The 18,384-nt window shown below is 51.8% G+C and overlaps 9 protein-coding genes across 9 annotated transcripts; 3 read left to right on the forward strand and 6 right to left on the reverse strand.

Moving 5' to 3' along the window:
- Positions 1-358: 358 nt before the first annotated feature.
- On the forward strand, positions 359-1,978 carry TRUGW13939_06824 (uncharacterized protein; the record flags this gene model as incomplete). The annotated part of the gene is made up of 1 exon (XM_035489968.1): positions 359-1,978. The coding sequence occupies one exon, from the start codon at positions 359-361 to the stop codon at positions 1,976-1,978; it is 1,620 nt and encodes a 539-aa protein (XP_035345861.1).
- A 194-nt stretch (positions 1,979-2,172) lies between these two features.
- TRUGW13939_06825 (uncharacterized protein) lies at positions 2,173-3,005 on the reverse strand (the record flags this gene model as incomplete). The annotated part of the gene is made up of 3 exons (XM_035489969.1): positions 2,173-2,380; positions 2,440-2,511; positions 2,581-3,005. The coding sequence occupies 3 exons, from the start codon at positions 3,003-3,005 to the stop codon at positions 2,173-2,175; spliced, it is 705 nt and encodes a 234-aa protein (XP_035345862.1).
- A 1,340-nt stretch (positions 3,006-4,345) lies between these two features.
- TRUGW13939_06826 (uncharacterized protein) lies at positions 4,346-6,866 on the forward strand (the record flags this gene model as incomplete). Its single annotated transcript, XM_035489970.1, has 3 exons — positions 4,346-5,505; positions 5,586-5,901; positions 5,961-6,866. Coding segments are annotated over 3 exons (2,382 nt in total), but the record flags the coding sequence as incomplete, so codon positions are not given.
- Positions 6,867-7,029: 163 nt separating this feature from the next.
- Positions 7,030-9,899, reverse strand: TRUGW13939_06827 (uncharacterized protein; the record flags this gene model as incomplete). The annotated part of the gene is made up of 3 exons (XM_035489971.1): positions 7,030-8,005; positions 8,075-8,272; positions 9,034-9,899. 3 exons carry the CDS (start codon positions 9,897-9,899, stop codon positions 7,030-7,032), a joined length of 2,040 nt encoding a protein of 679 aa, XP_035345864.1.
- Positions 9,900-10,333: 434 nt separating this feature from the next.
- Positions 10,334-11,838, reverse strand: TRUGW13939_06828 (uncharacterized protein; the record flags this gene model as incomplete). Its single annotated transcript, XM_035489972.1, has 5 exons — positions 10,334-11,191; positions 11,248-11,350; positions 11,410-11,609; positions 11,673-11,725; positions 11,790-11,838. The coding sequence occupies 5 exons, from the start codon at positions 11,836-11,838 to the stop codon at positions 10,334-10,336; spliced, it is 1,263 nt and encodes a 420-aa protein (XP_035345865.1).
- Positions 11,839-11,997: 159 nt separating this feature from the next.
- TRUGW13939_06829 (uncharacterized protein) lies at positions 11,998-12,297 on the reverse strand (the record flags this gene model as incomplete). Its single annotated transcript, XM_035489973.1, has 1 exon — positions 11,998-12,297. One exon carries the CDS (start codon positions 12,295-12,297, stop codon positions 11,998-12,000), a length of 300 nt encoding a protein of 99 aa, XP_035345866.1.
- Positions 12,298-12,340: 43 nt separating this feature from the next.
- Positions 12,341-13,432, forward strand: TRUGW13939_06830 (uncharacterized protein; the record flags this gene model as incomplete). Its single annotated transcript, XM_035489974.1, has 1 exon — positions 12,341-13,432. One exon carries the CDS (start codon positions 12,341-12,343, stop codon positions 13,430-13,432), a length of 1,092 nt encoding a protein of 363 aa, XP_035345867.1.
- A 240-nt stretch (positions 13,433-13,672) lies between these two features.
- On the reverse strand, positions 13,673-14,557 carry TRUGW13939_06831 (uncharacterized protein; the record flags this gene model as incomplete). Its single annotated transcript, XM_035489975.1, has 2 exons — positions 13,673-13,941; positions 13,999-14,557. The coding sequence occupies 2 exons, from the start codon at positions 14,555-14,557 to the stop codon at positions 13,673-13,675; spliced, it is 828 nt and encodes a 275-aa protein (XP_035345868.1).
- A 284-nt stretch (positions 14,558-14,841) lies between these two features.
- TRUGW13939_06832 (uncharacterized protein) lies at positions 14,842-18,049 on the reverse strand (the record flags this gene model as incomplete). Its single annotated transcript, XM_035489976.1, has 7 exons — positions 14,842-15,097; positions 15,159-15,832; positions 15,903-16,059; positions 16,125-16,182; positions 16,260-16,291; positions 16,363-16,371; positions 16,860-18,049. The coding sequence occupies 7 exons, from the start codon at positions 18,047-18,049 to the stop codon at positions 14,842-14,844; spliced, it is 2,376 nt and encodes a 791-aa protein (XP_035345869.1).
- Positions 18,050-18,384: the final 335 nt, after the last annotated feature.

The raw sequence follows: 18,384 nt of genomic DNA on the forward strand, positions 1-18,384 counted from the left end.
TGAACTCCTACATGTGTCAAAGCGATCGAAATTCGTCTAGAACAACACTAAAGACACCTAGCGGGCGTTAATTGGTTTCTTCCAGCTATGACTTTATCAACGAAGTCTCTCAGATAGCCTCCTATCAGAGCCAATAGGCTCATACGACGCCTGATAACAACTGTAACATGACTTCGCATAAACGAAATCACCAACAAGCCACGCGCCTAGTCCAGATACGCGGTGTCGTTTTCTTTCCTTATATCATGTGTTCCTCTCGGTGTTCCTTGCTTTGCTTTAGTTGCTCGTTTCTTACACAAATCCCGCTGCTCTCATCCTGAAGCCCGCCCGCCCGCCAGATAAGGGCTGTGAGACCGTCATGGCCGAGAAAAAGACAACCCTCCCTTACGAGCCCGAATACGGCGATGTGGGCGACCAGGAAGACATCGCCGAACAGCTCGGAGAAGTCCACGTTGTCAGGCAGGGCCTGCACCAACGTCACATTCAGATGATCGCGTTGGCCGGTACAATCGGAACTGGTTTGTTCTTGGGCTCTGGACGGGCAATCAGTAATGGTGGTCCATTGGGTGCTTTTCTAGGGTACTCGATCGTGGGTCTGCTCGTGTCCAACGTGGTCTTTGGAGTGGGTGAAATGGGTTCGCTGGTTCCACTGACCGGTGGTGTCGTTCGCTATACAGAACTGTTCTGTGACCCTGCTTTGTCGTTCGCCAATGGTTGGAATCAGGTATACTCAATTCTGGTTGCTATTCCGGCCGAGATTGTCGCGGCGGCCGTCGTCATTGAGTTCTGGGTGACCATCAACAATGCGGTCTGGATTACCATTTTCAGCTTGCTGATCCTTGCCACCACCTTTACCTTTGTGCGCGTCTATGGAGAGCTCGAGTTCTTTTTCTCCATGCTGAAGATTATACTCATCATCGGAATTAACCTAATGTCCTTAGTTGTGACCTGTGGTGGTGGTCCGAACCACACCTCAATCGGCTTTCAGTACTGGCGAAATCCGGGCCCCTTTGTACAGTATCTCGATATTGGCGGCTCTCTCGGTCAGTTTCTGGGTTTTTGGACTACCTTTAACAATGCGCTATATGCGTACTCGAGTATTGAGACCATCACCGTCGCCGCCGCTGAGACACGCAACCCACGACAGGCAATCCCCCAGGCAGCAAAGCGCATTTTTGTCCGCATTTTGCTCTTTTACGTTTTGTCTATCTTCATGGTTGGCCTAGTGGTCCCTTCAAATGATCCTAATCTGCTGGGCTCGACTGGAACCGCCTCTGCATCCCCGTTCGTCATCGCTGCTCGCAATGCCGGCATCAAGGTTGTGCCCTCCATTATCAACGCCGTCGTCCTGACCTCTGCCTGGTCCTCCGGTAATTCAAACATGCTCGCCGGCTCACGTATGCTCTTCGGTATGACAAACCATGGCCACGCCCCTGCTGTCTTCAAACGCATCAACCGCTTCGGCATTCCTTATGTCTGCGTTATCTTCTTCGGGCTGTTCATGGCTTTGGGTTATATGACGCTATCTGACTCTGCGAGCACCGTCTTTACCTGGCTGCAAGATATTGTCTCTATAGCTACCCTCGTGAACTGGATGACCATCTGCGTTGTCTACCTGCGATTCTATTACGGCTGCAAGAAACAAGGCATTGACCGGCACACCGAGCTTCCCTGGGCTGCCCCCTTCCAGCCCTACTCCACTTGGATCTCACTCATCGTTTTTCTCGTCTTGTTCTTCACAGGCGGATACAGTACGTTTATCCATGGCCACTGGGATACCGAGACCTTTGTATCATCCTATCTCAACCTGCCGGCAATTATCATCTTGTACTTTGGCTACAAATTCACCAAAAAGACCAAGATTGTGCCCTTGGAAGAAATACCAATTCGTCCGTTCATCGAGCAATACAGAAGAAATCCAGAGCCACTACCGCCACCGAAGCGGGGGCTTCAGAAGATTAACATTCTTTGGTCATAGCTTGGAGTGTTGGACCAGAAGGGGCAAGATTTTAGAATTTACCGGTTTATTTCCAAACATTACGCATTATTGCCAAATTGCATAAATCCCTAAGATCAGATACCTTTTAATCTCGTTATTTCTTATTTTCATTTATTTTGACTGAGCACTATATCGCAGAGCTTAATAGACATCGTACAAGACTTCAAGTTCCCTTACATAGCCGGAATGTTTATAGTATCGATAGTCCAGATTTTTCCGTCCTGGCTTGAGCTTAAACCAGTGTAGCTGGCACCGACAGCAGTCGCAATGGTGCCGCCAAATGTAGTGTCCGCGTCGGCAAGAGTGATAGTAGTATCAACGTACTGTTGAGCAGCGATGGTTCCCGTACACGAATCGTCGCACTCGGTTCCAGTACCGTATCTAAGTGATGAGTTTAGTGGAAAGCATTGATCATAATGAAGGCTAAGAAGAACTCTTACCCTGTCATATATGGGCCCGATGCAAGTGAGTAGTTGGAAAGCTGAACACCAGTGTCCGCGTTTGTAACCAGTCTGTGTTTCTGTATTAATTTTACTATTTTTCGACACGTTAGGTCAAAGAAGGAGGAGGAGAGTGCTCACTGGGTCCATGTCTCATTGTCATCCTCTAATATGTACTCGATCTTGACCTTTTCCGAACCACTAACCGGGCTGGGGGTCCCATCCAGCTGCCCAAAGCTGCCAAAGACACTGGCGCGAACACACCACTGACCAGTCGTTGCTCCGCACCAGGAATTATCAGACCAGCTCTCCAAGGTCGTCTGAATCAAGTCGCCCGTGCCGTTGCTCATCCCGGGCCAGAGAAAGAGTTCACCATTCTGAGACGATGGCGCATCTCCGGGAATAATGGTCGTTACGGCGTGAACAATGGTCGATTGGGTCGGGCCTAGGGAGACACTTCCACCCCAGGTATCTGCTCGCTTGCTGTTCTTGATGCTTTTACCAGAAGACAAGAACGACGCAGTGGCGAGGATAGGTGCAATGGCGAGGGCAGTAATCAACTGCATTTTGTTGAAAAAGGTAGTACACGTGGACTATTTGGCAAGACAATCTAGTTTATTGGGGAAATCGTTCAATTTTGTAGGCGCATAGAATACTACTTATAACACTGAATGTACACCAATGGTCCCCGATGTGACGAATAGATTAATTAAAAGCCGGAATAAGAACCATTGACTCCGCCAATCAGCGATAGAGTTCAAGGGTGTATAACGCTTGAGGTACTTTATTACGACTGCTGAAACATCGGTTGATCTTAGTAAGAGACTTTCATAGTCGAGTATGCCCTGTTTAATAATTAAAGGGCACTTTCCCACTGTACATACATAGCGAATTTACAAACTCAGCATGGGACATCAACGGGGTATCTATAAATGAATCTCACAGGTCAATCTATTGTGTCCAATTTTAAACGTATACAAGTAGATTTTTTAAGAAAAAATGGGAACGTTGGAAGAGAGGAAATGTATGAGAGCGCACAGGGATAAAAGAGAACAACAGCCTTTGCAATGTTATTGAGATAATCCACTTTTATGAGTAGAAGGTTAGATGTGGGGCAAGAAAACCAAACAAGAAATCAACTATAATATGCATAAATTCAAGGTTGCATTTAATATTTTATGTTTCAGGTTGCCAATGCTCCGACTACATGTACTGTCACCGGGGATAATTAATACTCCAATAGGCATGTGTATGTACTTTAAATGTTGAATGTTGCGGTTTACCCCGCTTACAAGTTAACCCATCAATTGCTAATCTCTTACGGTGGTTCCTATAATTTTTGTATTTATGAGCCCGATTGTATCAATTGACACATTGAAAGTATTGATTGATTCAACATCCGATAATTTGCGAAAGTTACGCCCCAATCTGGAAGAGTTGCTACCAGTGAATAAACGCATGCATTTCGAAGGACTAAGCATAGATTCATATCAATTAATAATTCAGTCCTACTATCGCAAACCGATCTACAACTGTCGAATTTCTCAACCTTCACTAAGTACCAAAAACGCCGCTTTAAACCCCGCTCGCTTTTCTGTCAAGATACCAGGCACTTCCTTGAGAGTATGACAAGGTAGCTTTCAGCTTCAGCCTGATGCCTACATGCCAAGTATGTATCCGTAACTAAGACGAGCTAAATGTGCAGGGATGTGCGACGCGTTGTGTTGGCAATAATATTTTTAGAAAAAAATTTTTTTTTTCAATCAGCCGTAGCTGAGCGAAAGGATTTCCTGATTCAGTTAGACTTATTGGGCTGCAACACTTTAAACGTTCAAGTGTTAGAATATTGATAATCTCATAGCTCTCAAAGGATATTTGAATTATACTCAACTATTCATCACTTAGTCAAAGCCGAGCGAGAAACATGGCCGACAGCCAGCCAGCGATCAAGAAAGATTCAAACAAGGGCTCCCAAGATGTCATAACCGACTTCTGGAAAAAGTTTATTACCAAGAGCCCCAGCCCAGTAACCTCAATATTCCCTCAGCATCTATATACCAATCTTCTCCATCCAACTCGTGTCCAAGGGGCTTTGTCCGCTCGTAATGCTGCTGAGAGTTACGAAGCCGCGGCCCAGGAATGCAAAGAGCAGGTAAAACGTATCGTTCGCGAGTGCAGACGTACAAATGAGAAATTCGCAGACCCAGACTTTGATATTGAGCATGATTACAAGAACGGTCTGAAGAACTGCCTTCGCGGTCTAGCTCGGAGTAACAACAAGAAGTACAATGGGTCTGAATCCTCCGAGCAGACAGGTTATTCGTCATCTTTGAGCGACGACGACTCCGACTCCTATTTTGTTGGTTCAGTCCATAGGATTGATTGGATCTTCGAGAAACCGGAATTTACCATCGACGGGTTCTCCAATACGGATATTCTCCAAGGTGCCAGTGGTGACTGCTGGTGGCTTGCAGCAGTGGCGACGATCTGCAACCGCCAGGATTTGATGGAGAAGATATGCGTGGCTCGGGACAGCGAGTGCGGAGTCTACGGCTTTGTTTTCTATAGGGATGGAGAGTGGCATTCAACTGTTGTCGACGATAATTTGTATCTGGCCAACGCCGACTATTCTTCCACTTCCAACGCATACGACAGCACTGGCAAGCGGGCAAGGGAGTACCGCAAGCGCAATCAAACAGGGTCAGAGGCCCTCTATTTTGCCAAATGCTCCGATCCAAATGAAACATGGCTACCTCTGATGGAAAAGGCGTATGCAAAAATTCATGGAGACTACGATGCCATCTCTGGGGGCTGGGCCGGAGAGGGCGTCGAGGATCTTACCGGGGGGGTCACAACCACAATTGCGACTAATAGAGTTCTAAACAAGAACAGGCTGTGGGGTGAACTTACCGGCTCAGAGGGAAGTTTTGTCTTTGCCGCGTCAGCTATGGGCACCGGGTGGGATTCAACTCAAAATGGTCTGGCTCTGGGACACGCATACTCAATCCTCCGTGCTGTTGAGGAGGCGGACGAGAAGGGGGAGAAAGTAAGACTAGTGCTAATCAGGTGAGCACTTTGTTTATCTATTTATTCTTGGGGTGTCGTCGCGCAGATCTGATACTGAACTATGATACCATCATCGACAGAAACCCTTGGGGGCAGAGAGATATGGAAGGTATAGGCGAATGGAATGGGCCATGGAGCGATGGTTCCAAGGAATGGACACCGTACTGGCTGCAGAAGCTGCAGCATACATTTGGAGACGACGGCGTTTTCTGGATGGCATACGAGGACCTTCTCTCAACATTCATGTTCGTTCATCGCACGCGAATTTTCGATGCAAAATGGACCGTGGTTCAGCAATGGACAAGTGTAAATGTGCCATGGGTTACGGGATTTCTTCGAACAAAGTTCTTCGTTGAAATCAAAAAGGCTGGACCGGTGGTTTTTGTGCTTTGTCAGGTATATCACACGTTCCACGTTCATTGAGAAGGATAAGCTGACAACGGCCAAAAAAAAAGCTTGATAAACGTTACTTTAGCGGTTTAGAGGGCCAGTACAAGTTTGCCTTGCATTTCATTCTCCAGGAAAAGAACTCAAAGTCGGAAGATCATATAGTGATGGTCCGGCCGGTTCATTCCTGGGAGGACCGGTCGGTCAGCGCTGAGATTGAACTTGAGCCTGGACAGTACGAAGTCGTGCCCAAGGTTCTCGCGACTAGGGACCTCGATCAGAAGGTGGTTGAAGATGTCGTCAAGGATTGGGCCGAGGATAACCCGCAAAAGTTGAGGCAGGTGGGCATGAATTACGACTTTGCAAATAAAAAAGGCAGCAATCCAAATGATGGCCCGCCAGAGCAGGGGAACACAAGTAGCGACACGGAAATTGGCAAGACACAAGAGTCATCACAAGACAAGGGCCAACAGAAAGACGAGCAAAAGGACGATGTGAAAGACGATGTGAAGGACAGTGCAGAAGACCAGACCAAGAAAGAGAATACCGTGGAATCCGAACCCCTCCCTCTCGAGACGCTAGACGGCTTCAGAGTCAACAAAAAGGGACAGGTTCTTAACGAAGACGGGGAGCAGATTGGAGAGCTCACTGAGGGAGAGGTTGAAAAGTGTGCTAGTAAGAGGATCAATGCAAAGGGAGATGTCCACGACGCCGAAAATCAGGTTTTGGGCAAAGTAAAGCTGCTCCCTCGTGCTTCGACCGAGCCCAAAGTCGACAAGGACGATGGTCTTGAAAACAGACAAAAGGAAGACGGTCTTGAAAATACACAAAAGGACGACGATTCCGAGTCATCAAACACAGGTGATGGGCCTCCGCCGTGGAATGCAGTATGCGTTATTGGCTTGCGGGTCCATGCGCAGGATCCTGAAGTCGCTATCAAACTCGTAAAGCCGGAAGTGACAAATGAAGAATGAGTTAGCTCTTTAGGGATAGCAATTTTGTGCGAGTAATTCAATGTTTCTTTGCTTAGGTGTGCAATTCAGGTGTATATTATATCCTACATTAGAAAGGGACGCATCAGATCTGCTCAGCAGACTGTTTCTATATCTAGCAAAGCCGTCGCCACGGACATCAAAGCTAGACTATGGCATGCCCTGTTGCCTGGGCTCGCCGGCCAGTTCCCACGCCGTCTATACCGCGTTCCTGGTTGTTGCCCAGCCACGGCTTAGTCGACTCGCCCAAGGAGCCCTCCTTGACGAAATAGATAAACAGACCGAGGACGATGAGCACAAAGGCTATCGGGTAGAGGAACTGCACGGTATAGTGGAACACCTGGATACCGATGATTAAGCCCCAAAAGTTCATTGTCAGCAGCGAAATGTTGAAGAAAGTGGCAGACGAGATGCGCAGCATAATAGGGGCAAGGGTGTAGAAGATGAACAAGACAATGGTATAACCGGCGATATATCCACCGACCTGGCTGTCCCAGGTGGCGCCATGGAAGGACGAGCGGTCAAAAATGGCGCATTGGACGCCGTTGATCAGCATACCCCAGAAGCCCATCTGGCCGATGACCTCGTACATGGGGCGTTTGGAGACCATAAACTCTTCAAACAGGTTGCTGAAAGCGTAGATGGTGCTGGCGAGCAGGGCGAACAGGTCGCCCTTAAGCTGGTCCTCAGCCGGATAGTTTGCGCCGCGCAGATGATCGGAGGCGATCAGCATACCGAGACCACCGCAAGCAACGAAGATGCCGAGATACTGGGTAATGTGGTATCGCCTGCGCAGGAACACGGCAGAGATGAAGACGACGCAGATGATGGTCCAGAAGCTGAACAGCTCGGCGCTGAGCAGCGAGGTGTAGCGGTAGGCCAGCACCATGAAGTAGTTGCCCTCGACGTCGAGAAAGGACAAGATGAAGTACTTCCAGCAGTCGGTGTATAGCATTTTGAACCACTTCTTGAAGCCGTACTTGTAGATAGTGATGCCCGTGTAGACAATGTTCAGCAGGACGTAGTTCCAGAGCGTCTGGAAGGCGGGGATGCTGGTGCCTTTGTAGGAGAGCAGGCTCGAGAAGGTGGACGAGCTGATATCAGCGAGGGCGATGACCTGGCTGGAGGCAAGGTCAGTTATGTTCTTTTTTTTTTCCTAGTGTTTTCTGTGGTGTTTCTCCGCAACTTACCCTAGAAGCAGGACCAGCCAAAAGTCTCTGGTGCGAATGTACTGCAGAAACCCATGCGCTCTGCCCTGGTCTTGCTTTTGCTGCTGCTCCTCCTGAGGATCTTGACTGCCATTACGCTCTGGTTCTTCAGCGACCGAATGCGCCTGGAGGCTTTTCTCGTGCAAGTCCTGCGCATCGGCGACCTCCGCCGTCTTCTGGCTGGGGTAAAACTCGGGCATGCCGGGCCGGAGGGATTAGGTATTATTATTATTATTATTATTATGATAATAAAGATAATAAAAGATGGAGCTTTCGCCAGCAAAAGTGAGCGCAAAGCTCTGAAGTCGCTCACTGCTGGGTCGTCGGGGCGCAACGAGAGAAGAGGAAGAGGAGAAGAGACGGAGAGACGAAGAGGGGAGAAATAATAATAATAAAGTTAATTAGGCCGAACCGAGTTTAGCAGGCGAGAGTGGAGATCGTTGCGACGTCTGAGCAGAATTTTTCCTTTTCTTCTCTCTTCTTCTCTTTTTTTTTTCTCTCTCTCTCCTCTGAACAGGCAGCAGTGGAGCAGCGCCACCTATAGGCTCTGAGTTTGTGATCATAGACAGACATGGCATCGATCCAGGCTGCCACCAGCTCAGCGAACATTTGACAGATTTGGCGCCACTTTTCCTGCAGAACTACAGAGCCGTGGCCAGTAGCAGAAGCATATGCAGACCTTAGGGCAGACTAAGTGCCGCTAAGACTGACCAGTGTGAAAATGAATGCGACGTCGGATTCGGAGACTCGGCGGACAAGAATATGGAAAAATGAATGCTATGGCCGTACACGGAGGGTCGAGAGACTCGGGACAGAAGAGCTGAGAGGCATGTGTAAAGTGTGACAGCTGTCTAATGTAATGTAATGTATCTAAACGCGCTTCCAATGCAATATATAACAAGTAACATGCATGCCTCTACTGCCTGACGGCAACCACAAACAGCCTTGGATACTTCAAAATCACCTTCCCATCCACGCACGTCGGATACACGCTCTGCAGCCTCGCTAGATAGCTGGCCACGAATGCCTGGCGGTCCTCGTCGGACAGCGGGTCGATGAACGGCCGCAAGCCCGTCCCCTTTACCCACTCCACCACGGCCTCGTGGCTGTCCAGGATGTGGTAGTAATGGGTGTGCCAGATGTTGAGGCTCGCGCACAGCGGGCTCAAGTGGTTGTAGATGTCCTGGGCCGACTGGAACTTGGCCAGCGCCGGCTGGCGGTCCTTGAGCACGGCTGTCCAGGGCCCGCCGTCTGCAGCAGTCTCTCGCATCATCGCGTGCGAAGGCTCGAGGAAGTTGTCAGGCACCTGGAAGGCAAAGACGCCGCCGGAGGCCTGCGTCTGGATCAGACGGCTGATCAGGGGGAGTCGCTGGTCCGAGGGCATCCACTGGAACACGGCGTTGGAGAAGTACACGTCGACCGGACTGCCAGACGGCGGCGTCCACGTCGCCAGATCGCCCAGCTCAAAGTCGAGCTGCGGCAGCGTCTTGCGCGCCTTGTCGACCATGTCCGGCGACGAGTCCATGCCGGTGATGTGCGCATTGGGCCAGCGATCTGCAAGCACTTGGGTCGAGTTGCCAGGGCCGCATCCCAGGTCGACGACGCGCTGCGGCGCTTCTGCGCGGATCTGGGCCAGGAGGTCGCGCGCCGGACGTGTGCGCTCTTCGGCGAACTTGAGATACTGGTCTGCGCTCCAGTCTTTGGCCTGGCGGTACGATGCCATGGTGCGCGAGGACAGCAATGCCGGTGTTGAGCGGGGAGCACGTCGGGCCAGGTGAAGAAAGGCCACGGGGCGGAGAGATGTCATTGAATGCGATGCCATTTACATGTAACGCCGAGGCCTGACATGCAAGGCTCAATGGTGGTTGACATGTACATGTATTTATATCAGTTGATGCGTGATTGAAGCGGTTAAGTTCCGGTCTCTCTCTGTGTCCGGACCGGAGCACGTGCCGGTTTTCGGACTTTGTCCTGCGCCATCACAACATTACAATAATTATGTGCAAACATTATAATTATATGATAATTATGTGCAAGGCCAATACAACATTGATATCATTATTGTTATTGAGATAAGTCATGTTCAAGTACATGTACACATGTACTCCTGTTTACAGCTTGCCAATTAACGTGATAATATAGATTCATTCTATTTTGTGTAAACAAACAGCTTTTCAACCAGCCCCTTCAGCCCAGCCAAATATCAAACGCCTCGTGTCATGTCCCTATACACCCCAAACTCTATGCGCGGCTGAGGCTCTCGCCAGCATCGGCTTTGGCCTGGCCGTACTTGGCCACGCGGATCTTAGAAATGCCAATGAACCCCGTCGTGTCGACCGGGCTGAAGTCAATCAGGCTGTCCATGCTGCTCTCCTCGGCGCTGTACAGCTTCTCGGTCTCGGAGAAGCGGCCGAGCACGGAGACGGCGCCCTTGTAGACACAGAGCCGGACGGTGCCGTTGACCGTGTCCTGGCTGGCCAAGACGCTCTTCTCGATGAACTCGCGCTCCGGCGAGAAGTACAGTCCATTGTACAGCAGCTTGGACCAGTTGAACGTGACAAACTGGTCGCGCAGCGCACGCACTTCACGGTCCAGCACTAGGCCCTCCAGGTCGACGTGCGCCGCGCGGAGGATCGTCATGGCCGGCGAGTCGTAGCAGCCCCGGGACTTGATGCCGATGAACCGGTTCTCGACAATGTCCACTCGCCCAATACCATGCTTGCGGCCAATCGCGTTCAGCGTGGTGAAGAGCTCGACCGAGTCGGTGAGTGTCTGGCCCGAGGCCGTCGTCAACTTGGACGGGATGCCCTTTTCGAACGATAGATTGAACTCTTCGGGCGTGTTGGGCGCGGTCAGAGGAGAGTCGGTCAGCTTCCACATGTCATCGGGGGGCGTGACGTCCGGGTCCTCCAGAATGCCGGCTTCGTACGAGCAGTGGGCCAGGTTCTCGTCCATGCTCCAGGGCTTGGCCTTGGTAGACGTCACAGGAATGCCGACCTGAGCGGAGTAGTCGAGCAGGTCATTTCGGCCGGCGAAACGCTCGAAAAACTCGGGCAGACGCCACGGCGCGATGACTTTGATGGATGGCTGCACAAGGAACTAGCATTAGCATGATCTGTTCTGTATCTGCTCTGTCCGTCTCGGGGACCCCATACCTGGATGGCGTAAAATGCCAGCTCAAATCGGACCTGGTCGTTTCCCTTGCCGGTGCAGCCGTGGGACACTGCAATACACTCGTTCTGCTGGGCCACGCGCATCCTATGCGATATTTATCAGCCTGGCTCTCTTACAAAACAACAACAAAAAAATAAACGCACTGGGCGCGGGCAATGACCGGGCGGGCCAAAGACGTTCCGAGCAGGTATCGGTCCTCGAAGATGGCGTTGCACTGGATGGCCCTGAAGCACAGCTCCTCGACAAACTCGCGCTTCAGGTCCTCGACGACGAACTTGACGGCGCCCACGGCGAGCGCTTTCTTCTCGGCGGCGGCGAAGTCTTCGACCTGGCCGACGTCGGCCTTATCAAAGGGTTACGTTTTAGTTTATCGAGCAGAAAAGACGAAAATGGCGGGGGGAGGTACCATGAAGGCGACGACATCGTATCCTTGCTCAATGAGCCATTTCAAGATGACACCTGCACGCGACGAGGAATGAGCATGGGGAGCTGGTACTGCTTGTTATTTACTCCTGCTACTCACTTGTGTCGAGGCCACCAGAGTATGCCAGACAGACCTTGGGCTTGGCCATTGCGAAGTAGGAATCAATAGGGTAGTCGGGAGGAATTCGAGGGAGAAAGTCAGAGGGAGGGTGGAGGGAAGAAGAATAAGAGTTTCTTCTTATCGCGGAGGTTGTTTTGTTGTTGGGGAGAATTTTCTTTCTGTGTTCTTGACCGCCTTGCACGTTGAGTCATCCGGGATGCGCTGCTGATTGGCCGCCGCGGCCGGTGTCGGCTCTTTCCACAATCACAAACACAACCACAACCACAACCACCAGACAAGATGGTGATGGTGATGGTGATGGTGATGGTGATGGTGATGGTAGCAATACTGTTGCAGTAATACGTTCGTTCTGAGGTCCAGTTGGCAACGATCCAGGAATGATCAATACGCCCAGCCAGCAGCGAGTGCCGCTCGTCGGGTGCGGTGCGACCCAACACGTCCGCGATGCCATGCTGACCGCCACGCTGGAATGAGTCACCTCCACCATCTCTGCCCGCTTCACACGCCTTGTAGCAATCTATCCTTGCACGATGCCACCAGGAGACACGCCCTTGACCCTCGTCGTCGTCGGCGTCGGCCAGATGGGCCACAGCCATGCGCTGGCCTACCACCACAACCCCGGGTTTCGCATTGTCGCCCTCGTCGACCGACGGCTCTCGGAGAAGAAGATCCCAGACGTGCTCAGACAGTATCCAGCCTTGGCCAGCTTCGACGAGGGCCTCGCTCTCGCGCCAGACGTCGTCTCGATCAACACCCACACCGCCACCCACGCCGACTACGCGGTGGCAGCCATGGAGGCTGGCGCCCACGTGTTTATCGAGAAGCCGCTGGCTGCGACTGTCGCCGATGCAGAGCGCGTCGTCAGCACGGCAACACGCACAAATCGCAAGCTGGTCGTCGGCTACATCTTGCGACACCACCCCAGCTGGGTCGAGTTCATCCACCAGGCGCGCCAGCTCGGCCCGCCGTTCGTGATGCGCATGAACCTGAATCAGCGGTCGAGCGGGGATGCCTGGGCGATTCATCGGCGCATCCTCGAGGGCGTGAGAAACCCTGTCATCGACTGCGGCGTGCATTATGTCGATGTGATGCTGCAAATCACCGACAGCAAGCCCGTCCAGGTGCGCGGCATGGGTGTGCGCCTCAGCGACGAGCTCCCGGCCGATCAAGGACAGGTCAACTATGGCCACCTCCAGATCCTCTTTGCCGATGGGTCGGTCGGCTGGTATGAGGCTGGATGGGGGCCCATGATGTCCGAGACAGCGTACTTTGTCAAGGATATCATGGGTCCTCGCGGCTCCGTGTCGATAGTCATGGACGAGAGCGAAACAAAGGCAGACAAAGACGCCACTGGCTCCTCTGCCGATGTCAATTCCCATACCAAGACGTCCAGTTTACGTGTCAGCACCGTCGTCGACGGGCGTGCGCAGGACAGGATGCTGTCCATGCAAGGCGAGCCGGATCACTATGCACTTTGCGCACGAGAGCAGCAATTCTTGCTGGACGCCATTCGCGAGGGGCGCGATCTGTCCAAACACATGGAGGACGCGGTTCGGTCGCTCGTTATTGTGCTTGCTGCCGACCGCTCTATGCACGAGAATCGTGCAATTGACCTTGGTTGATGAAATAGAATTTATTTCAATTTATTTCACTTTTAATTTTACCATCGATTTTATGTATTTCTGTAGTTTATTAATTTATTAATTTATTTAATTTAACCAGACTGTCTACCAGTTGACATGCAGATGTTGCTTTTTAGCTGAAGACATCTGGAGGTGCCAAGATGTATTTTCGCTTTCAATAAATGTTATGATGTACATAGTAGACAGATACCAAGTAGAGACCATTTGAAAAAACAAACATTACGACTCAATCGCTTTTGCCTTCATGCCAACAATCGTCCTAGCTGCTGTATTCAGCGCGACAATCCAGTATTCCACTCGGTTGTGCCCGACTTCCACCCGGTAGATGTTCACGTCGACATTCTTCGGATCAGACGCCGCTGCAGCCTGGACGGCCTTGATAACACCGGGGTACTGATCTCGCGGGTCGAATGAGCTCGGCGAAAGCGTTTCGATTGCCTGGGATAGATTGGGCGAAGGGGTGCTGGTTATGAGCGAGGCAAATTGGTCTGCGTTGCATTAGGAACAGAAGAGCAAGGAAAAAGGGAAAAAAAAGTTGGTCATACCAGAAGTAGGCCATGTCCCTTGAGCAGCCCCGTCCCATTTCAACACCACCGGTTCAAAGGGCTCGTCGGTTTCTGAAGTGTAAAAGGCGTCTACCTCCTTCAGCGCGCCCGGTACTGCGGCGCCCGGTTCGATGGATTGTGTGCGGATTTGTTGCGAGGGTGCCGACGATTCGGTATGGGGCTGGCCACTGCCTGCCTCACGCTGGCTGTTGGCCTTGTTGAGAAAGGCCATGTAGTCTGAATCAGAGGCCATTGTGCGTGTTGTGACCTTGGCCTGCACAGGTGAAGATAGCTTGCTGGGGATGCCCGTCTGCGTGTGCGGGCAGAGTCGGCGTGTAGGCAAGGTAGACAACGTAGACAACAACCGGACCTGGGGTCGTGGCTGAAAGCAAGAGTCGTGGTAGTGATTCAGTATCAAAATACGCTGTGGTGCAGCCCTGATTCTTGTTTGCTGCAATAATGTCTGCGGGGAGAAGGAGTGCGCGGGGAGCCGCGCATTTCTAGTGATGACGCAATGCATCCCGGCGACAAAGAGTCCTGTAGGTCTGGAGTGAGTCATGGTTGGTTTATTTTATTTTATTCTTTTTTTTTTCCACCAGGAGCTAGGAGAAGCTAGGACCATGGCGTTGCTGCGCTGACAGGAATTCTACTCTACCAATCCAGTTGTCAATTATTAATACGTCAGTTCGTCATAATTCCTACTATTTAAATCACCAGACGAATACGCCCTAGCTTTTTCAAGTCTAGACAGTAATAATAAAAAAAGGTATTCATTTTAGACAAGGAAAATTCATGCAACCGCGCTACTCCCCAACCCAGAAACCACAAGGGAAGATTTTTTTTTTAAACAGTGGTGACCAGGTCCTTCTTGAGCGTACCCAAGAACGCACGCTTCTCGGCGGGTGTCTGGTAGGCACCGTGGCCGAACTTGGAGGACGTGTCGATCCACTTGAGGTCGATCTTCTCGAGCGCCTTTCGGCTGACCTGGGGGTACAAGGTCTTGCGGAGGGTCAGCACACGCTTCTTGGTACCAGGAACGGAGCCCTTGACGATGACAAAATCGTTCTTGACCTCGCCGTAGCGGACGAAACCACCGAGACTGTAGATACGTTAGCCATGTCTTTCGTTTTGAATATATATATAATAATAATAATACTTACGGAGTGATGGTCTTCTTGGAAACGTCAAACTCGGTCGAGGCGTTGCCCTCGTCGTCGCCCTTGCCAATGCGGTAGATCTTGTGGTTGACCGACGTACGGTGGTGGTAACCCATCTGACCGGCACGCGCAACAGTCCATTGCACGTGGTTAGGGTGCCAGGCACCGATACAAGCGACCTTGCGGAGACCCTTGTGCGTCTTGCGAGGAAGCTTCTTGGTGCCCCAACGGGAGGTGACACCGTTGAAACCGTGACCGCGGGTGACACCGATGACATCGATGACCTCGTTCTGCTCGAAGATGCTGTCGACGCCAAAGGTCTTCTCGAAGAGGCCGTGGGCGAACTCGACCTTGTCGGCAACGGCACCACCGTTGACCTGGATTTCCATCAAGTGGGCCTTCTTCTGCTTGAGAGGCGTCTTGCGGATCTGAGTGTGGGCGAGCACACGGACGACAGTGCAGTACTTCTTGATGCGCTCGAGCTCGCGGGTGACTGAGGCTCCGCCGGCCTCGGTGCTCTTCTTGGAGTAGCGGGTGAAGGCCTTCTTCTTGCTCTTGTACCAGTTCTTGTAGAAGCGGCGCTTCAGCTCGTCGCTCAGATGCTCAGCCCAGACAGTGGTGAGGGATCGGAGACCGCGAGGAGTCTCAATGTAACCAACGATACCAACGGCAACAAGCTGTAGGAGAGGGGGAAAAAAAATTAGCAACCAACCCACAAACCAGGTGACATAACATTTTAGTACATACAGGAGGGGATTCGATGACACTGACGGCCTCGACAACTTCCTTCTTGTGCATCTTGGCACCAGGACGGTCGAGGTCACGGACGATGGTGGTCATACCGGCCTTGTAGCCCATGGTGGCCGTCAGGTGGACGGGCTTCTTGGGGTCATCCTTGGGGAAGCTGCAGCACGACAATTTTGTAAGTTTTCTCGACTCCAACCGAATCTGACATTGGTTCTGACTGACCTCTTGACCTTTCCACGGTGACGGGCGGCACGCTTGCGCGGCAAGTAGGCGAGGGAGCCTGTAAAAGCAGAATGTCAGTCCATCGCACAGTGGTGGGCAGATTTTGTCATGGATCGATTGACGAGGGAGACGAACCGTGCCTAGGCGCTTCGTACTTTCGGTGACTCCTGCAACACACAAGTGGTCAGTAACTGGAAGGCTGCTGTAGCCATGGGTCATTGTGTAGGGGCGCACTCACATCTTGACCCTGTTGTCGTTGGTTAGTAGTCGTCGAGGTGGTGAGGAAGTGAATCTCCAAAAATATCCGCAGATGTTTTGCCCGCTTAACGATTGTGGGCTGACCTAAGCGAAACTCTTGGCGCCGCCTGTTTGGGCCTAGCGCGCCCGCGTCGGTCTTTCCTACCACGTATGTTATCTTTATTATTATTATGGATCATCATCATCATTATTATTACTGATTATTATTGTCGTGATTTCATATCATTGCAAATTCCTGCAGAGTGCTATTCTAGTGCTATGGTACAGCAACACGCGGCATGTCCTCGGTGCTATCTGGCCTCTGCAGGTCTGGTCTTGCAGTCGCTGATTACCAGCTGTCAACTTCTTGTTGACGTGGGCACTGCGGAGATGCGTCTCGAGGAGCCATGGCTGCGGCATGAATGAATCGGGGTTTGCTGGTCAGTATAGTCCCACCGCCATGCTCATTAAATGCTCTCGCTATAGGGTGGCGGTAACTCGGTCTCTTGCATCGCAAACGACGGCGTTATATCCGGGCTCGGGGGAGGGGCGATAGCAGGAGGACCGTTTTCCTTCCGGTCCATGGGGGCGAGAATTTCCAAATCGCCCGTCTTTTCGAACTTGAACCGCTTGTCGCCGAAAGATAAAGTCGCCCTGATGCGGAGCTTGTGGGTTACGGTGATATTCGGTATGCGCACGTCGGGACACACTTGCGAGGGGACCTTTAAGCCACCAGCGTTGCGGCCAAAGATGGGCACTCCCTCTTGCGGCGGCAACCCATCGCCCCTCACGGCGGTCCCCCACGGGTCTTGAATGAGCCTGTGCGTGAGGTCGGATTTCGAAACTGGAAGCCTCAGGTTCGGAGCTCGTAGTGCGTCGGTCTCGGTGCGGAACTCACGCCTCTGTCCGTCGACCCAGATCTCGGTTTTGGCGATAACAGTAACAAACATGCTGGTCAGGTAGACCTGCGCTTGGTGTCTCTGCCGAGCGTCGTGAACGATGCTCAAGTAAACGAGAAGCCACTGGCCGTGGACGTAGACAGTAGGGAATGTCACCCTGGCTTGGAAGGCCGACCCATCGCCCGGGATCGAGGAGGAATTATTAGACCCGAGGAATTTCTGCTCTTGCAGCCAGTACCGGTAGTATGGCTCTGGGCCGTCGTGCGATGGAACGTACACCAGGGAGAGGTTTGCTGTCACCCGAGAGCTGTTTGTGGTGGCCCAGTCTGGATACTGGACGCTTGCCTCGAGCTCGTAGTCCACGTCCGCCTTGTAACCCGTTTTATACCCAGCGGATTCGGCCAGACTTGGTGGCAGGGGGTCACAGGCATAACCTTGGGGAAACACTTCGTTCTCCGGCAAGCCGTTGTCGTTTTTTTGTATTTGGCGGTCGCAGTGCGATGGAAAGCAAAACTCGAAATGCCACTTGTACTGGCCGGGATCAGCTCGGAACGGGAACGTGTACAGTATCTTGCTTCGTTGGAAAAGGGTTGTAGTGTTGATCTGATGATTGCTCCCCCCGGGCGCTTGGTACTGTGTACAGGCAAGCCCAGTGAAGGAGATGGCGATGCTCGTGTCGCTCTCGATGCATGTGCCGGTGTCGACCAAGATATGTCCGGCGACCCTATCGCCGGCGGCATAGCGGCGGCTTTGGTTTTTGTTCAAGACGATTTGCAGACATTCGAGCATGTTTTCGACATCAACCAGAGCTTCTTGGCTATAGATTCGAGGGATTTGCCAACGAGTAGTAAGCACTTGGGCCTGGCACGGAGATAAAATAATAGAGCCAACATTTGCAGCAAGGCTGAGCCTCAAAAGGCGGATGACACAGCCCCTGGCTATGTTGTCCTTGGCGCTGCGAGGTCACAGTTGCCAAGCCTTTGCAAGACACTGATTGCCACTGTTATTATGGCGTGTGGCCCTGTTGGGGGAGCACTGCGCATCATGTGTCGGAAAATAGCATCCGTTCCGGATAGCACGGCTTGTCGGGCGCTTAACTACGTAGTTGTTTGGCGGGGTCGGGC

This window comes from Talaromyces rugulosus, chromosome IV, assembly GCF_013368755.1.
Source record: "Talaromyces rugulosus chromosome IV, complete sequence".
Classification (NCBI taxonomy): domain Eukaryota; kingdom Fungi; phylum Ascomycota; class Eurotiomycetes; order Eurotiales; family Trichocomaceae; genus Talaromyces; species Talaromyces rugulosus.